This window comes from Oncorhynchus nerka, linkage group LG10, assembly GCF_034236695.1.
Source record: "Oncorhynchus nerka isolate Pitt River linkage group LG10, Oner_Uvic_2.0, whole genome shotgun sequence".
Taxonomy (NCBI): domain Eukaryota; kingdom Metazoa; phylum Chordata; class Actinopteri; order Salmoniformes; family Salmonidae; genus Oncorhynchus; species Oncorhynchus nerka.
In genome coordinates, this window is record NC_088405.1 from 90,723,421 (window position 1) to 90,743,273 (window position 19,853).

A 19,853-nucleotide genomic window follows, 5' to 3' on the forward strand; every position below is an offset into this window, starting at 1 on the left:
GAATTCTAAGTGCGGACGGAAAGAAAACAATGTGTGAGCCCTCAAACCTCTCTCTCCCCTCGCCAAGAAGGTTAAACAGTTTATTAAGAGACAACAAGACTGCCAGACTGACACGGTCTGAGTGGCAGCTACTGGGGTTTAATGCCATTTGATATTGGCTGTGACGCCAGTGCAGTGTGACACCGTATGTTAGTGAGCGTTAAGAGAGCGTAGCATGTCTCTCCTCTCAGCAGCCTGCCATTACCCTGAGCCCGCTAACGAGCACGTTAGCCAAACACCAAACATGTCACACTATCCATAGGGGTGAATTCCAGGAGAGGAAACAGAAACGGTACAGAGTCGGCTAAAGACCGGGAAATAATATCTCTGAACATTATAATTCAGTGTATGACATGGTAACTTTCTCGAGGGCGTCAGATTACAACGTCTGTCTCAAAAAAAAACAACATATTAAAAAAAGCTTTCCAAATAGTTAACTCCTGCACTTGAAAGTCAATTAAATAACTCTATTTTCTTATGAATAAAATCTAAATAATAAGCAAGGCAAGTGTCCATCCATTCCCCACTCAAACCAACAAGTTATTACAGTGAAAGCAGAGCGGCTCAGCAGAAAGACACTTCAATGGGTCCCCCTCTTCATTGTTAGGGGCATAATACAAGGAGACACTCTGGGCTGTCAGGGTTACCAAGTGAGCGGGGACCTGTCCAAAATGTGACACAGGCCCAGAGGGCTCCGTGTACACACAGTCTGCCATGGGCTGTTGTCTCCTGCCTCCTGTTCCAGGTCCGCCTGAGAAATGTTACTGTTTCTCTTCCCTTCACTTCTTCAACATGTAGTTTTAATGTTGTTCTGTATTACTTGTCATTGTTAGGCAGAGGGACGTGGGGTAGAGCCTTACCTGTTTAGTCATGGAGTCAATGAGTCGCACATAAAAGTCCTGCTCTGTCCTGATGCCTAACACACACACACAGAGAGAGAGAGAGAGAGAGAGAGAGAGAGAGAGAGAGAGAGAGAGAGAGAGAGAGAGAGAGAGAGAGAGAGAACAGGAGAAAAGACATGAGTGGAAACGGTTTCAATAGAATTAGGTATCCTGGCCTGATACACAATGTCACACATTTAAACAGAGGCCATGACTATCATAAATGCCAAACTATTTATTGAGGCAACAAAATCGACCTCACTGAAAATATTAAAGATACTCTGTAGGCTAATTAAATTAGTTGTAATTTACCATTACAGTATTCTTAATCTAAGCAATTCACTTGTGTCAATAAATAAACGTTTTTCAGCAAAGGTGTGATTAAAACTAAATCAATTATAGAACTTCATCCTCCAGACTTCAGGAGGATCAATCATTATTGGAAAATATAATTAAATAATGCTTGACATTAGAGTCACAATTTATTTGCAATATTGGCAAACAAAATGTATTTCCCATGGATATTAGCAATGTTAGTGAATATCGTTAGTCTTTAAACAATATTTGCACAATTTGTGGTGGATTACACAATAGTTATTGCCAAACACCTATTTGAGACAAATGAAAAACACAAAGGAAACTTAGGCCCATACTTCCAAGCCGGTAGTGACAACGGAATAGGCAGAAATAATGTAACAATATATTGTTGCGCAATGGGTTAGAGCCTATTCATTAATAAGCTTAACACAATCAAATATAATTAGTTTGCTAGACATACTGTGAAGCTTCGCAATGTGATGGAAACAATGAAAACGACACCAATTGACGCTAATAAAATGAACAGCATAGCCCACAAAAACAATCATAGACAAACACACGACACGGCGACCTAAAAACAGTTAGATTGTTTTGCTGTGAGACAAATAGCTGCTGACGGGGTCACAAGATGAACCAAGGCCATTGTGATCAAGGTACACTACACGTGCTCGCAGGTTGGACTGCTTGTATGCGGAAAATATTTAGCTATGATAATTGTTAATTATGAACAGACAATTCAGGTCATGAGATTCAGAACGCCGTAAATATTGTATTGCTTCTACACCAGGCTATTATTACTGATATAAAAAACGTTGATTTTCTTTCACTCACAGTATAGACTACCTATTTCTATAGCAGATGTCTAACTGATGATTACATATTTATTTATTTTAATCCAAAATTAAACGTTTGATTTGTCTGTTCATATGTAACAATTACTTGATCTTAAATGAACTTAAATATGACTTTAGTGAAAAGGCTCAACTAAACGACACCTGGTGCTGTTATTTCTGTAGAATGTAATGCAAATCATGTTTGTGGTCATACGTATCCGTTTCCTGCGACTAAGAACATAAGCACAACATTGTCGACTGGAGAGTTGACCAATGTTGTACACTTACCATTACTGTAGAGAAGTTGCAGTCTATAATGTATCCCGTTGTTAGTCTTCTCTCCAGTGGATTCCTGTAAATGAGCAGATTTAAAGTGGAGTTAAAATCAATTTGATAAAAATGTATATTTGTGCGCATGTGTTCAAATTAGACTGAGCTCTCAGAAATAAACTAGTGTATTGATTATCAACTCGATAATAATCTGGGATTGGCGAAATGTAGCATAATTATTGTACACGTACATTTTGTATCGTTCAACAGCCACTTATTGAACTGTAGGCTATAGAGAACTGCATAGAAATGAACCTCTGTTTGCATGGCTGAAGGTGAGAAACGTCTCAAAAAGACACTGCAGTAATTATGCTACTTAATGTAGTGCTACCATACAAATACATGGAAACTAGTTTATTGGAAATTAGGAGAATTTATGGAACAAGCGGTTGTGTCATGTTATTATGCCTATATTTTATGTACTGAAATGCACAAAATCATTGCCCAATATATTTCCATAACAATAGGCTAAATCTTGATATTTTGTAATGAGATAAACACATCGATTTTAATTGTATTATGTAAAATATTTGATATTATTTTAAACAATATTTAGAGATACAACGACAATAAGGCTATACCGTATCAACTTCAAAAGACAAAATATTATTCTACAAATATTATTCTACAAATATTATTCTACAAATATTATTCTACGAATATTTTATTAGTAGTATTCTTCTGTATAGTATTAGTATAATTAGGTCCATTATCATTTGGAAACGCTTTTATTACTATTAGGCTATTAAGAGCATGGAGCCTAATTGCCATGAACATGTGGAAATATTTGTAAAGCTTCCCAAAACAAATACACAGGTCTATACACCGGTTGAATGGTTTTTCATTTCAAACTAGATTAGTCTGATACAGCTAGGCTTTGGACTTATTATGTGTCAAAATGTGGATGTGGGACAATTTAGTGTGTGTACAGAAGCTGCTAAATAAATATATATATATATATATATATATATTAAATCACTCACCTTTTCCTTCTCGACAAAACCGAGGAAAGACGTCCTTTCGATTTCCACTGGCTGTCCTTGTCTGTCATATAGAGCCAAAACGAAGTGAAAGAAGTTGGATTTCCGAAGATTTGATGGCGGTTGCTTCTCAAAATGAGCCCGGGCAAGACCCACTCCACTGTGGATAGACATGCAAGGGGTAGTCGTTGTTAGAGCATCACCAGACTTAAACGTTTGAAATAAGTTCTTAGCCTCTCAAGTAAAACTTGTGTAAGTCCTGTTCGTGTTTGTGAAGCGAACCGTGTAAGTCCTGTTCATGTTTGCGAAGCGAATCTTTTGATACTTGTTGCCTAATTTTAAACAGTGCGACAAATAGCCTAATTTTGAAAAATGTATGTTTAGAAGTGGGCTCTTTTAATGATGATGTTGAGTTGATATGCCTGTCAATACTCCAGGCTCGTGGCATTGATAGGCCTACGCAAGCCTATATAAGAAACATATTTCCATGGCCAATTTAATTAACATGTTTTTATTATCATGATATTATAGTTATTATATTATAACTATTATGACTCCTATTTTAACTGTTCTGTCTATGTCCAAATAACAGTAGAGTATAGAAGTCATCCATAAGGCTACATGCTAAACACCCACTGGTGAGGGGAACATCATTGCCGCGGCAAAGAAAACTTAAAACAAATCTTCGAGCAAAAAGCATGTACGCTAAACTGCAAGTGTAGCGACAAAAAAATATTTGGTCCATTGAAAATATAGTTTCCCAAAACAGTGTGGACTATGGACCATCCGTGCGCTAGTGGAGCCTTCGCGCCGGGAGGAAGAGCCTGTCTCCGGCTTCTTACCTTTGAGCGGCCGTGTTCGCATCCAACACCCCGGCTCCCTGCATCCATGTCCGAACTGCGTTCATCCCAGACCCGATGGGTTCCTCTTTCAAACTACTCCCACTCCTCTGGATGCTCTCCTGAATCCCAAACATTACAAAATCGCGCTCCCTCTCTCTCTGTTTACCGAGTGTCCCAAAATCAGTTTTCTCTAATCACAGGTAAAAGGCGGGCGTGGGCGTGGGATGGTGCTGGGTCCGCGTTGATGCCAGTGACAGTGTGTCTGTCTGTTTACTTCAAACCAAGAGAAAAATACGAAAAGAGTCCAAAGACGAGGTATCGAAATTCAGGTGCCTCATAGACAGAATCACTTCAAACGGAGATCAAAAGACAAACGAGCGAAACGCAAGACGGCGCAAATTAACAAAATCTCGCTCGAGGTTTTTGACGATGTCGCTCCTGTATTGGGGATACTTGCTCTATGAGCGAGCGCTGGTGTCAGTGGGATCAACTAGAGCTTTCAGATTGTTCTAGATCAAATGTCTTCATCCCCTGACAAGTTTTTTCTTCCTTTACTCTCTCTTTGTTTCCTTTTTTCCAATGATCTCTGTCAAATGGAAATGAAGAAGAAATGAAGAAGAGGAGGACCCGTGTTGTTCTTCTTGTTCAAATGGGAGTGATTTGTGTCCCTTCCCAAAGGAATCCTATTTGACTATCTCTGAGAACTAAACACAAGCACACTAGCCCCAGCAGAGGGAAGAGGGAGTGACTGTAAGAGGCGGGCTGCCCCCAAACAAAGACGAGCCCAGTGTCAGATACGCCCAACCACGGCTCGCCTCATTAGGCGATGTATTTAAGGCCGCCCCTTCCCTTACCTCCACCGCACAACAGTCGCACTCTCGCAGCCAAAGCCAGAGATCACTTTAAAGGAGCTTTCGGAGAATGTTGCCAAAGATAACTCCATATCGAAACATTGGTTGCATGAAGTGAAGCGTACAGAGATGAAATTCTGATTAGTTCCGATATGTCTTGAAAACGTGTCTGACTGTGTAACCCCCAGTGAGAGATGTCTGAATCAGTTTTGGATAAAGCGCTGGTCTTGATGCGTTTCTTATTATGGGGAAAATATATATTTTAAAAAACTTTTTCAATATATCTAGTTTTAGTCTCTCATTGTTTGGCCGCAGTGGAGAGGGGAGAAGAGACGCGTTTGAGCACACCGGAATTTCTGTCTTAAACGATTAATGTAGGCTTAGCTAGGCTAGTGAAAAGTATAAAACTATACATGTCAACCCAAGGTTCACGTATTTAAAACATTCTAACACCACTGTAAGACTTTGCACAGATGTCCGCACTTCAGATAAGTGGAAGTTTACATCGTTTTACACACTTTTATATATCCAACTGCAATATAGGAATACAGAACAACATTTAGCCCGTGTGTTTAATTTAGAAATGATATATATCCATATGAGTAGACCTATGTGCATGCGTCCAAATCATGCAATACATGTTTTATTTAAACAAACTGATGCTGACTGTCAGAAGATCCCTTATCATGCAAGAGAAAGCTCGTGCCTTTCAAATGTGTTACTGAATTTCAGGCTGTATCAATGCAAGGCTATGTGATGGGCCAATATATCAAGGTTACAGTCGTGAGATGAGTGAGATGAGTTCAGAAAATGCGATAAGCAGGGCTAATATCAAGACATGGTGTTGAAGATACTGTATTTTTTGGGGGGGTGAGAAAATTGGATTGCAGTTTTGGTCTCAGGACCAAACTCTGCTTTCATGTGGTGGAGAAATGCGGCAGACATACAGAGTTGTTTCACAAAGCAGAGACTATCCTGCCTCTTCCCACTTAGTTTGTATACAATTGTTTCACCTCATTTATGAAACCCACATGGTATGAAACAAAACACATTCACGGTTCCAATTGAAATGTAACTGTTTATGCTAACGCCACAAGAAGCGCTGAGATAAACAGTGACAGCAATAATTAGCTCGAAATAACAATGTGGCATAATTGTTACCAGATTCCTCGTCTTTGCCTTTCTCTCTGAGTCTGCTTTTTATCGGCGATAAATAAATAGTCTGAAATAGGCTATGACTATTTTGCAGAGCGAGAGAGAAAAACTCTGACCAGTAATTTCATGAATCATGGTTTAGGCAAATAATACACATTTAAAAAACGAAGAATGTGGACGATTAAAAAAGGCCAACATTTTCCCGGTTAAATTTAGCACATTTTGCCTGTCACTATACATGACACTTTTTGACCTTATTGGGCTGAGTTATTTTATAGCCTATATACAGACAACAAGAAAAAATGTAAAGCCGTTTGTTTCCCTCTTCTCTGTGACTGACTGACACACCTGAGACATGGATATTGTTTACCCCCCACTATCATACAAAGGTTTCACATCAGAGATGGATGTATATGTTTAAATAGGCTTAATCTAATTCCTTCACAGACTTCCAAACCACAAATCTAAATGGCCCAGTGCACAAGACCGATAAAAATAAGCATATATTTCTTAGCCTAACAGTATCATAACATATTAGGTATATTAGTAAGATGAATACATATGATTTGAGTCGCTCGTTTGAGTAAAGGCCTAAACCATTGAACAAACAATTGCATTAAATGAATCAGAATACATTGTCAACTCAATGTTCACCAATATTTCAATATATATATCTTTTTTTTTTAAATCAGATACATTTCACAATAAACTAGCCACCAAAACACTTCACTCTAGGCTACTAGAATGGAGCAAAGTCAAATTCAATTAAGCTACATTTGCATTTCAGTCATTTAGCAGACGCTCTTAACCAGAGTGATTGGGGTTAAGTGCCTTGCTCAAGGGTATGTCCACATTTTTTTCAAATAGTAGGCTTGGGGATTCGAACAAGCTACCTTTCAGTTACTGGCCCTACGCTCTGAACCATTAGGCTACCTGCTGCCGTTTAATACACGTTGGTTTTGTGGGTGCTGATGATAGGCTACACGGGTTGATAACGCTTGTGCGGAGGTAGGCTATACTCTACTCACCCACCACGGTCTTTCCTCTGTAAATTGTTGATTCAATCATCTAAGGTTGGTGACGGAGTAAAGTTGAAATGCAACTGCGGCTCCCTCCGGTGGTCAATGGGCATCATGTCTCGGATGGATTATTGGCAACGAAGGAAAATAAGGCTGCGTTTACACAGGCAGCCCAATTCTGATATATTTTCCCACTAATTGGTCTTTCGACCGATCACATCAGATCTTAACACATCAGATATTTGTCCGAGCTGATCTGTTTGGCCAGAATACCAATTAGTGAGATTTTTTAAAATCAGAATTGGGCTGTCTGTGTAAACGCAACTGAGGTACGTTTTAGGTATCTGGCACACTGTCCTGCTGCTAATAGTTTCTAGATCCAATCTTTCGTGCTACTCCTAACCAACTGCCACTTATCAATTGCCATTCTCTTGTATAGTCCTACGTCGTAGTAGGCTGCATTGAGTTGTTGTGTTTCATTGTAACATTCCGGCTGAACGTGTGTAATTGGCATAAACATTAAAACAGGATAATATACTGAATTTAGACGAATACTTATAAACACAGGCCGGCTTACTATTTTACCGTCTGCAGATGGTCTTGAAGTGCGAGGATTTTACACCTTCAAAAGTGATGAAACTTCGCCACCGTGTGTCCTAGATGTCTCCTCCGGAGGCACAATCAATGCATAAATAGTCGATGTGTGTTCTAGATACAAGTTTAATTTGAACTCAAGATGCAAACTAAGCGAATAGAGGTCATGCATTTAACACAATATACCAGGTAGCATTAGTATTATATTTGGGGGGTCATGTATGTATTTATTTATTTTGGGGGGAGAGCACACCCCTTATCTTTGCCATTGATAGCTTCTGTTTGGGCAGTGCCTTTTAAACTCCATTTCAAAGTAGTAGACTGACATTTCTTCCGAGTTTATTGGCAGCAACAAACTGAAAAGGTGCACACTGGAGTGAACTGTCTACTACAGGCATAAAGCCAAAGTTGGTGATTTAGGCCTACTTTCACCTGCAGTGCTGGAGTATAATTGGCTGATCACTCCTGCTGAGCTGTGATCCCATAAGGAGTCCATCTGTTGACAACTTTAAAATGGAGAAAGCCCTTTATGCTGCTACCCATGCCATAACAGGTTTTTTGTGGCCAAGTGCACCTCAAATCAAATTGAATTTGTCACATGCTATGTAAACAACAGTGAAGTGCTTACATATGGTGCGTGCCGAACAATGTAGAGTTTCAAAAACAAATAGAACGAATAGAACAAATGTAACTTGGTTATATACACTTATCTATTCTATGGTCTTGTCATCACATCTCAACAGGCCGTGGGTGTCCATGCATGGAGACTAGCCAAAGGTTTATTGTCAATGAAAATGAGAAAGGAAGACCAAAGATAATTCATGTTTTCAGCATTTTGTTTATTAGTTTAAAAAACAGTTTAATATCTCTACAAGGGTAATAGATCTCTACAGAGTAATAGATCTCTACAGAGTAATAGATCTCTACAGGGTAATATAGTAATAGATCTCTACAGGGTAATATATCTCTACAGAGAAATAGATCTCTACAGAGTAATAGATCTCTACAGAGTAATAGATCTCTACAGAGTAAAATATCTCTACAGAGTAATAGATCTCTACAGAGTAATAGATCTCTACACAGTAATAGATCTCTACAGAGTAATAGATCTCTACAGGGTAATATAGTAATAGATCTCTACAGGGTAATATATCTCTACAGAGAAATAGATCTCTACAGAGTAATAGATCTCTACAGAGTAATAGATCTCTACAGAGTAAAATATCTCTACAGAGTAATAGATCTCTACAGAGTAATAGATCTCTACAGAGAAATAGATCTCTACAGAGTAATAGATCTCTACAGGGTAATAGATCTCTACAGAGTAATAGATGAGTAATAGATCTCTACAGAGAAATAGATCTCTACAGAGTAATAGATCTCTACACAGTAATAGATCTCTACAGAGAAATAGATCTCTACAGAGTAATAGATCTCTACAGAGTAATAGATCTCTACAGAGAAATAGATCTCTACAGAGTAATAGATCTCTACAGAGTAATAGATCTCTACACAGTAATAGATCTCTACAGAGAAATAGATCTCTACAGAGTAATAGATCTCTACAGAGTAATAGATCTCTACAGAGAAATAGATCTCTACAGAGTAATAGATCTCTACAGAGTAAAAGATCTCTACACAGTAATAGATCTCTACAGAGAAATAGATCTCTACAGAGTAATAGATCTCTACAGAGTAATAGATCTCTACAGAGTAATAGATCTCTACAGAGTAAAATATCTCTACAGAGTAATAGATCTCTACAGAGTAATAGATCTCTACAGAGAAATAGATCTCTACAGAGTAATAGATCTCTACAGAGTAAAATATCTCTACAGAGTAATAGATCTCTACACAGTAATAGATCTCTACAGAGAAATAGATCTCTACAGAGTAATAGATCTCTACAGAGTAATAGATCTCTACAGGAAATAGATCTCTACAGAGTAATAGATCTCTACAGAGTAATAGATCTCTACAGAGAAATAGATCTCTACAGAGTAATAGATCTCTACAGAGAAATAGATCTCTACAGAGTAATAGATCTCTACAGAGTAAAATATCTCTACAGAGTAATAGATCTCTACAGAGTAATAGATCTCTACAGAGAAATAGATCTCTACAGAGAAATAGATCTCTACAGAGTAATAGATCTCTACAGAGTAATAGATCTCTACAGGGTAATAGATCTCTACAGAGTAATAGATCTCTACAGAGTAATAGATCTCTACAGAGAAATAGATCTCTACAGAGTAATAGATCTCTACAGAGTAATATATCTCTACAGAGTAATAGATCTCTACACAGTAATAGATCTCTACAGAGAAATAGATCTCTACAGAGTAATAGATCTCTACAGAGTAATAGATCTCTACAGAGAAATAGATCTCTACAGAGTAATAGATCTCTACAGAGTAAAATATCTCTACAGAGTAATAGATCTCTACAGAGTAATAGATCTCTACAGAGAAATAGATCTCTACAGAGTAATAGATCTCTACAGAGTAAAATATCTCTACAGAGTAATAGATCTCTACAGAGTAATAGATCTCTACAGAGAAATAGATCTCTACAGAGTAATAGATCTCTACAGAGTAATAGATCTCTACAGGGTAATAGATCTCTACAGAGTAATAGATCTCTACAGAGTAATAGATCTCTACAGAGAAATAGATCTCTACAGAGTAATAGATCTCTACAGAGTAATAGATCTCTACAGAGTAATATATCTCTACAGAGTAATAGATCTCTACACAGTAATAGATCTCTACAGAGAAATAGATCTCTACAGAGTAATAGATCTCTACAGAGTAATAGATCTCTACAGAGAAATAGATCTCTACAGAGTAATAGATCTCTACAGAGTAAAATATCTCTACAGAGTAATAGATCTCTACAGAGTAATAGATCTCTACAGAGAAATAGATCTCTACAGAGTAATAGATCTCTACAGGGTAATAGATCTCTACAGAGTAATAGATCTCTACAGAGTAATAGATCTCTACAGAGTAATAGATCTCTACAGAGAAATAGATCTCTACAGAGTAATAGATCTCTACAGGGTAATATATCTCTACAGAGTAATAGATCTCTACAGGGTAATAGATCTCTACACAGTAATAGATCTCTACAGAGTAATAGATCTCTACAGAGTAATAGATCTCTACAGAGTAATAGATCTCTACAGAGTAATAGATCTCTACAGAGAAATAGATCTCTACAGAGTAATAGATCTCTACAGAGTAATAGATCTCTACATAGTAATATATCTCTACAGAGTAATAGATCTCTACACAGTAATAGATCTCTACAGAGTAATAGATCTCTACAGAGTAATAGATCTCTACAGAGAAATAGATCTCTACAGAGTAATAGATCTCTACAGGGTAATATATCTCTACAGAGTAATAGATCTCTACAGGGTAATAGATCTCTACACAGTAATAGATCTCTACAGAGAAATAGATCTCTACAGAGTAATAGATCTCTACAGGGTAATATATCTCTACAGAGTAATAGATCTCTACAGAGTAATAGAGAATAACAACATATTCTCCTTATGGGTGCTTGGACTTCTACTCCAAATCACACAGTTTAGCAATGGTTTCATCGTAAAACCAAAGCCCAGGATAAAGAGGCTCATTGAATGTGGTCTGGACTCAGTGGAGGATGGTCATTGTGTCAGAGACGCTGTAAGGACAGAATTCCTGCCTTGTAGTCCAGGTACACCCCAACTTTGGAGGACTGAGGGCCTAAGTCTTTACATTATTGTGCTACTAACCCTGAGTAGCGGTAATCTAAACCCCACGATTGATCATTGACTACAAATCCAGATTCTGCACTTGATCTGCTTATGTCTTTATACGAAACTGACGAAAGGACACCCTCCCAACAACAACGTCCAGACAGAGCCTCTCTACACAGTACCTGCCCGCTATAATTCCATCTCTCTAGATGCTCAAGATATGGCTGCTTTTCTGATGTAGCCGTAGCCTTTCTGCCATCCTCAGACAGAGAGAGATTTATTTGACCTTTATTTAACTTTGCAAGTCAGTTAAGAACAAATTCTTATTTTCAATGACAGCCTAGGAACAGTGGGTTAACTGCCTGTTCACCATTTATAGCTGTAATGACAGGCTACATTTGCGCAGCGATTGTGTTCGCGTGTGTTCGCGTGTGCGGGGGTTTGCAAGCCTTGAACCACTATTTTTTGGGGTCGCGGGTCAAAAAGTTTGAGAACCACTTATCTAGCGAAAAGATTGTTGATTTGCTGTACAGTTTTAGGATGGGTGCAGCGCAAACATCAAATTATAGAGAGAGAGGATTACCATCAATAAATATGCATCTCCAAAATAATATTAACGGTTTACTTTGCAAGCTCACCAGCAATGGGGCATCAACCAACAATTACCAGCATATGCTTACTGGTCTTTTGGTATGTACAGATTTCTTGAAATTGATAATTTAGTCTTGAAGCTTGTATTTTCGAATTTGTTGTTCAAATTAATTAATGTATAATCATAATGTGATGTAGACAAAATAATGAAAAGTCTGGTAGCCTCAATAATGTCTGGTAGCCTCAATAAAGTCTGGTAGCCTCAATAAATAGACAAAGAACAAGTCATTGCATGTATAGACACTTCACAAAACTTGTGACTCTACTCAACTTGCTCTTATTATGCATGACTTGGACTTGACTCAACCCGTTCTACTTGGGACTTGACTCAACCCGTTCTACTTGGGACTTGACTCAACCCGTGCTACTTGGGACTTGACTCAACCCGTTCTACTTGGACTTGACTCAACCCGTTCTACTTGGGACTTGACTCAACCCGTTCTACTTGGACTTGACTCCTCCCGTTCTACTTGGGACTTGACTCAACCCATTCTACTTGGGACTTGACTCAACCCGTTCTACTTGGGACTTGACTCAACCCGTTCTACTTGGACTTGACTCAACCCATTCTACTTGGACTTGACTCAACCCGTTCTACTTGGGACTTGACTCAACCCGTTCTACTTGGGACTTGACTCAACCCGTTCTACTTGGGACTTGACAACCCGTTCTACTTGGGACTTGACTCAACCCGTTCTACTTGGGACTTGACTCAACCCGTTCTACTTGGGACTTGACTTGACACTCCAACCTTGAGACTGAATAATAATGACTTGGTCCCACCTCTGCTGACGCATTTCGACATCAAATCGGTCTTTGTCAAAGCAATACATTTTTAATCAGTCTAAAGTTAGAGAGACCACTACTGGAAAAGTATTTTACTGACCTGTGGTGTAGACCTTAGACCATTCCCCCTCAATAATGTCCTACAGTGCATCTGTCAATTCAGACATAGCCTTACAAGGATATAAAGTGGGGCAAAAAGTATTTAGTCAGCCACCAATTGTGCAAGTTCTCCCACTTAAAAAGATGAGAGAGGCCTGTAATTTTCATCATAGGTACACTTCAACTATGACAGACAAAATGAGAAGAAAAAAAATCCAGAAAATCACATTGTAGGTTTTGTAATGAATTTATTTGAAGTTGAAGTGTACCTATGATGAAAATTACAGGCCTCTCTCATCTTTTTTAAGTGGGAGAACTTGCACAATTAGTGGCTGACTAAATAATTTTTTATCTCAATACTTTGTTATATACCGCTTGGCCTGCCTCATCCACTCCTGGGAGTCTTCAGCTGAGACGTGTCTGCACCTTGGATAGAAACGCTTGGCCTGCCTCATCCACTCCTGGCAGTCTGCCTGGTCCAGCTACTCCTCTCCCTTATCCAGCTACTCCTCTGCCTGGTCCAGCTACTCCTCTCCCTTGTCCAGCTACTCCTCTGCCTGGTCCAGCTACTCCTCTCCCTTGTCCAGCTACTCCTCTCCCTGGTCCAGCTACTCCTCTCCCTGGTCCAGCTACTCCTCTCCCTGGTCCAGCTACTCCTCTCCCTTGTCCAGCTACTCCTCTCCCTGGTCCAGCTACTCCTCTCCCTGGTCCAGCTACTCCTCTCCCTGGTCCAGCTACGCCTCTCCCTTGTCCAGCTACTCCTCTCCCTGGTCCAGCTACTCCTCTCCCTTGTCCAGCTACTCCTCTCCCTGGTCCAGCTACTCCTCTCCCTGGTCCAGCTACGCCTCTCCCTTATCCAGACATCATTTTTTCTCTCTCTGCTCCTCTGTGTTGTTCTGTATCCACATTGAACAAAATCAATCCAAAGAGTCCTCTTTGTACTGCGTATGTCCATGTAATTGAAAGAACTTCAACACCTGGCTATGTCTCCGATTGAGATTGGAATCAGCTGTGGTTGGTCTATTTGACACAACTTACGATCAGCAATTTCTCAATGATCTGTTCATTCAACAAAATGCGTATCCGCTGTTTCAATCTAGCTTTTGAGCTGCTGTTGTTGCAGAAGTAGAGGCTTTATACTGTATTTAAGGTTCTGAACATTAGGTCTTCATATCTGGCATGCTGTGTGCAGGCATTTGTAAATAAGACAAGAAAGATCCATCATTTTGGTATTGGGTAAGCTTGTATGTAAAGAACATTTTACATACACGGCTGTGTGGTCCCATGGTGTTTATACTTGCGTACTATTGTTTGTACAGATGAACGTGGTACCTTCAGACGTTTGGAAATTTCTCCCAAGGATGAACCAGACTTGTGGAGATCTACAAAAAAAATTCTGGGGTCTTGGCTGATTTCTTTTGATTTTCCTATGAGGTCAAGCAAAGAGGCATTGAGTTTGTAGGTCGGCCTTGAAATACATCCACAGGTACACCTCCAATTGACTCAAATGATGTCAATTAGCCTATCAGAAACTTCTAGAGCCATGACATTTTCTGGAATTTTTCAAGCTGTTTAACTGAAATAATGTCTGTAAACAGTTGTTGGAAAAATTACTTGTGTCATGCACAAAGTAGATGTCCTAACCGACTTGCCAAAACTATAGTTTGTTAACAAGAATATTGTTGGAGTGGTTGAAAAACGAGTTTTACTGACTCCAACCTAAGTGTATGTAAACATCCGACTTCAACTGTACATATGTACGAGCAGAACAGTCTAAGATACTGTTTTTCTATACCTACATATGAGATGAGTAATGCAAGATAAGTAAGCATTATTAAGTGAATGAGATACCGTAGAATAGTATATAATACAGTATAAACACATGAGATGAGTAATGATAGATATGTAAACATTATTAAGTGAATGAGATACCGTAGAATAGTATAGAATACAGTATATACATATGAGATGAGTAATGATAGATATGTAAGCATTATTAAGTGAATGAGATACAGTAGAATAGTATAGAATACAGTATATACATATGAGATGAGTAATGATAGATATGTAAGCATTATTAAGTGAATGAGATACCGTAGAATAGTATAGAATACAGTATATACATATGAGATGAGTAATGATAGATATGTAAGCATTATTAAGTGAATGAGATACAGTAGAATAGTATAGAATACAGTATATACATATGAGATGAGTAATGATAGATATGTAAGCATTATTAAGTGAATGAGATACAGTAGAATAGTATAGAATACAGTATAGACATATGAGATTAGTAATGATAGATATGTAATCATTATTAAGTGACTAAGATACAGTAGAATAGTATAGAATAGAGTATATACATATGAGATGAGTAATGATAGATATGTAAGCATTATTAAGTGAATGAGATACCGTACAATAGTATAGAATGCAGTATATACACATGAGATGAGTAATGATAGATATGTAAACATTATTGTGTTCCATTCCTTAAAGTGGCCAGTGATTTCTAGTCTATGCCTATAGGCAGCAGCCTCTCTGTGCTAGTGATGGCAGTCTAATGGCCTTGAGATAGAAGCTGTTTTTCAGTCTCTCGGTCCCAGCTTTGATGCACCTGTTCTGACCTCGCCTGGATGATAGTGGGGTGAACAGGCAGTGGCTCAGGTGGTTGATGTCCATGATGATAATTTTGGCCTTCCTGTGACATCGGGTGCTGTAGGGGTCCTGGAGGGTGGGTTGTCTGCCCCCGGTAATGCATTGTATGTAATGAAACCTAAGATGACCTGGGGTACCAATGTAAGAAATAACACGTAAAAAAACAAAATACTGCATAGTTTCCTAGGAACGCGAAGCGAGGCGGCCATCTCTGTCGGCACCGGGAGTTGATCCTAGATATGTCTCGCTGGTGAGTTTACAGACATATCCAATCTCTCCCTATCCCAGTCTGTTGATCCCACATGCTTCAAGAGGGCCACCATTGTTCCTGTTCCCAAGAAAGCTAAGGTAACTGAGCTAAACAACTACCGCCCCGTAGCACTCACTTCCGTCATCAAGTGCTTTGAGAGACTAGTCAAGGACCATATCACCTCCATCCTACCTGACACCCTAGACCCACTCCAATTTGCTTACCACCCCAATAGGTCCACAGACGCAATTGCAACCACACTGCCCTAACCCAGATGGACAAGAGGAAAACCTATGTAAGAATGCTGTTCATCGACTACAGCTCAGCATTTAACACCATAGTACCCTCCAAACTTATCATCAAGCTCTGGGTCTTGACCCCGCCCTGTGCAATTGGGTACTGGACTTCCTGACGGCCGCCCCCCAGGTGGTGAGGGTAGCTAACAACATCTCCTCACTGGGGCCCCACACGGGTGCGTTCTGAGCCCTCTCATGTACTCCCTGTTCACCCACGACTGCGTGGCCATGCACGCCTCCAACTCAATCATCAAGTTTGCAGACGACACTACAGTAGTAGGCTTGATTACCAAAAACGACGAGATGGCCTACAGGGAGGAGGTGAGGGCCCTTGGAGTGTGGTGTCAGGAAAATAACCTCACACTCAACGTCAACAAAACTAAGGAGATGATCGTGGACTTCAGGAAACAGCAGAGGGAGCACCCCCCTATCCACATCAACGGGACAGTAGTGGAGAGGGTAGTAAGTTTTAAGTTCCTCGGCGTACACATCACGGTCAAACTGAATTGGTCCACCCGCACAGACAGCATCGTGAAGAAGGCGCAGCAGCGCCTCTTCAACCTCAGGAGGCTGAAGAAATTCGGCTTGTCACCAAAAGCACTCACAAACTTTTACAGATGCACAATCGAGAGCATCCTGTCGGGCTGTATCACCGCCTGGTACGGCAACTGCTCCACCCATAACCGTAAGGCTCTCCAGAGTGTAGTGAGGTCTGCACAACGCATCATCGGGGGCAAACTACCTGCCCTCCAGGACACCTACACCACCCGATGTCACAGGAAGGCCAAAAAGATCATCAAGGACAACAACCACCCGAGCCACTGCCTGTTCACCCCGCTATCATCCAGAAGGCCAGGTCGGTACAGGTGCATCATTGCAGGGACCGAGACTGAAAAACAGCTTCTATCTCAAGGCCATCAGACTGTTAAACAGCAACCACTAACATTGAGTGGCTGCTGTCAACATACCGACTCAACTCCAGCCACTTTAATAATGGAAAAATGCATCACTAGCCACTTTAAACAATGCCACTTAATATAATGTTTACATACCCTACATTACTCATCTCATATGTATATTCTGTACTCTATACCATCTACTGCATCTTGCCTATGCCGTTCTGTACCATCACCCATTCATATATCTTTTATATACATATTCTTCATCCCTTTACACTTGTGTGTATAAGGTAGTTGTGAAATTGTTAGGTTAGATTGTTAGGTTAAATTGTTAGGTTAGATTGTTAGGTTAAATTGTTAGGTTAAATTGTTAGGTTAGATTGTTAGGTTAAATTGTTAGGTTAGATTGTTAGGTTAAATTGTTAGGTTAGATTGTTAGGTTAAATTGTTAGGTTAAATTGTTAGGTTAAATTGTTAGGTTAGATTGTTAGGTTAAATTGTTAGGTTAAATTGTTAGGTTAAATTGTTAGGTTAAATTGTTAGGTTAGATTGTTAGGTTAAATTGTTAGGTTAAATTGTTAGGTTAAATTGTTAGGTTAGATTGTTAGGTTAAATTGTTAGGTTAGATTGTTAGGTTAAATTGTTAGGTTAAATTGTTAGGTTAGATTGTTAGGTTAAATTGTTAGGTTAAATTGTTAGGTTAGATTGTTAGGTTAAATTGTTAGGTTAGATTGTTAGGTTAAATTGTTAGGTTAAATTGTTAGGTTAGATTGTTAGGTTAAATTGTTAGGTTAGATTGTTAGATTAGATTGTTAGGTTAGATTGTTAGGTTAAATTTGTACATTAAAACCTTGAAGTTTATATCATGTGTTTGAACAATGCTCATTTATTTGAGTGACAAAGATTTTATAAAAACTAAAACCACATGTTTTTATTGGAACATTTATAAACAGTAATGACGTCAAACTAAATACATTTGCTAAACTTAAAGATGCACTATGCAGAAATCACACCGCCATTTCCTGGTTGCTAAAATTCAAACAGTTCCCCCTAATTTCAGTTTGTGACAGAATCAATGTGACCAGTTTTTCCAAAGTGGTTCATGGCAATTATGAAAAGACACGTTACAGTGAAGTCCTTGTGGCTATGGCTATAGTACAACTCAATGGTTGTTCACCAACCAAGACGTTTCAGAAAATACACACTCAATGTAATAACATGTGTATTACCAGTTATTTACACACAACTCTAGGGGGTGTGGTATACGGCCAATATACCACAGGTAAGGGCAGTGCCTGGACTCAGATCTTAACTGCGGTACAGTGGTCATTTAGAACAAACCCCTGAGGAGCCTTATTGCTGTTATAAACTGGTTACCAACGTAATTAGAGCAGTTCATTTAATATATGTCATACCTATTGTATAAGGTCTGATTTACCATGGCTTTCAGCCAATCATAATTCAGGGCTCAAACCATCCAGTTTATATGGTATAAGGTCTGTGTATTGTAAAGTGGGACTGACACATATGGTATAAGGTCTGTGTATTGTAAAGTGGGACTGACACATATGGTATAAGGTCTGTGTATTGTAAAGTGGGACTGACACATGGTATAAGGTCTGTGTATTGTAAAGTGGGACTGACACATGGTATAAGGTCTGTGTATTGTAAAGTGGGACTGACACAGACTTGACAAACTTCAATGCGGTGCCAGAACAGGCTCCAAAAACCTGGGTGGTCAGAAGATCCTCCTCCCCTCATTCAAATCTTACCTCACCTTCTCAAAACCCAGATCACACTGATCTGGGTATTTTTCTCCAGCTAATTCCACCCCATGCCAGTTCTCTTGACATCAGCCTCCACCTTCCACCCCGGTGGCCTTTTAATTCCACCCCATGCCAGTTCTCTTGACATCAGCCTCCACCTTCCACCCCTGTGGCCTTTTAATTCCACCCCATGCCAGTCCTCTTGACATCAGCCTTTTTCCACCCCCCTAATTCCACCCCATGCCAGTTCTCTTGACATCAGCCTCCACCTTCCACCCCATGCCAGTCCTCTTGACATCAGCCTCCACCTTCCACCCCTGCCAGTTCTCTTAATTCCACCTTCCACCCCCCATGCCAGTTCTCTTGACATCAGCCTCCACCTTCCACCCCTGTGGTCTTTTAATTCCACCCCATGCCAGTCCTCTTGACATCAGCCTCCACCTTCCACCCCTGTGGCCTTTTACTTCCACCCCATGCCAGTCCTCTTGACATCAGCCTCCACCTTCCACCCCATGCCAGTTCCTCTTGACATCAGCCTCCACCTTCCACCCCTGTGGCCTTTTAATTCCACCCCATGCCAGTTCTCTTGACATCAGCCTCCACCTTCCACCCCGGTGGCCTTTTAATTCCACCCCATGCCAGTTTTAATTCCACCCCATGCCAGTGACATCTCATGGGGTTGACATGAGGCTGTTCTCCTCAGCCCACCTTCCACCCCTGTGGCCTTTTCATTTATTTGATTGAACCTTTATTTAACTAGGCAAGTCAGTTTAGAACAAGTTCTTACTTACAATGACGACCTACACCGGCCAAACCTGGACCAATTGTGCGCCACCCTATGGGAGTCCCAATCACGGC

At 39.8% G+C, this 19,853-nt stretch overlaps 1 protein-coding gene and 1 long non-coding RNA gene across 11 annotated transcripts in view; both read right to left on the reverse strand.

The window, feature by feature from the left end:
- LOC115119506 (transcription factor COE1-A-like) overlaps positions 1-4,957 on the reverse strand; it is a 389,994-nt gene extending 385,037 nt beyond the window's left edge. For all 10 annotated transcript variants that reach the window (XM_065023924.1, XM_065023922.1, XM_065023916.1 and 7 more), the window contains exons 1-4: positions 4,224-4,957; positions 3,385-3,541; positions 2,360-2,423; positions 900-955 (exon numbers count right to left, since the gene is read on the reverse strand). In XM_065023924.1, coding sequence (XP_064879996.1) covers positions 900-955; positions 2,360-2,423; positions 3,385-3,541; positions 4,224-4,357 — 411 coding nt within the window. In that variant the 5' untranslated portion in view covers positions 4,358-4,957. The remainder of the gene's footprint in view (positions 1-899; positions 956-2,359; positions 2,424-3,384; positions 3,542-4,223) is intronic.
- A 13,433-nt stretch (positions 4,958-18,390) lies between these two features.
- LOC115119503 (uncharacterized) lies at positions 18,391-19,633 on the reverse strand. The gene is made up of 3 exons (XR_010464945.1): positions 19,376-19,633; positions 19,265-19,303; positions 18,391-19,153 (listed from the first exon to the last, which is right to left on the reverse strand). It is a non-coding gene; the product is annotated as an uncharacterized LOC115119503 (long non-coding RNA).
- Positions 19,634-19,853: the final 220 nt, after the last annotated feature.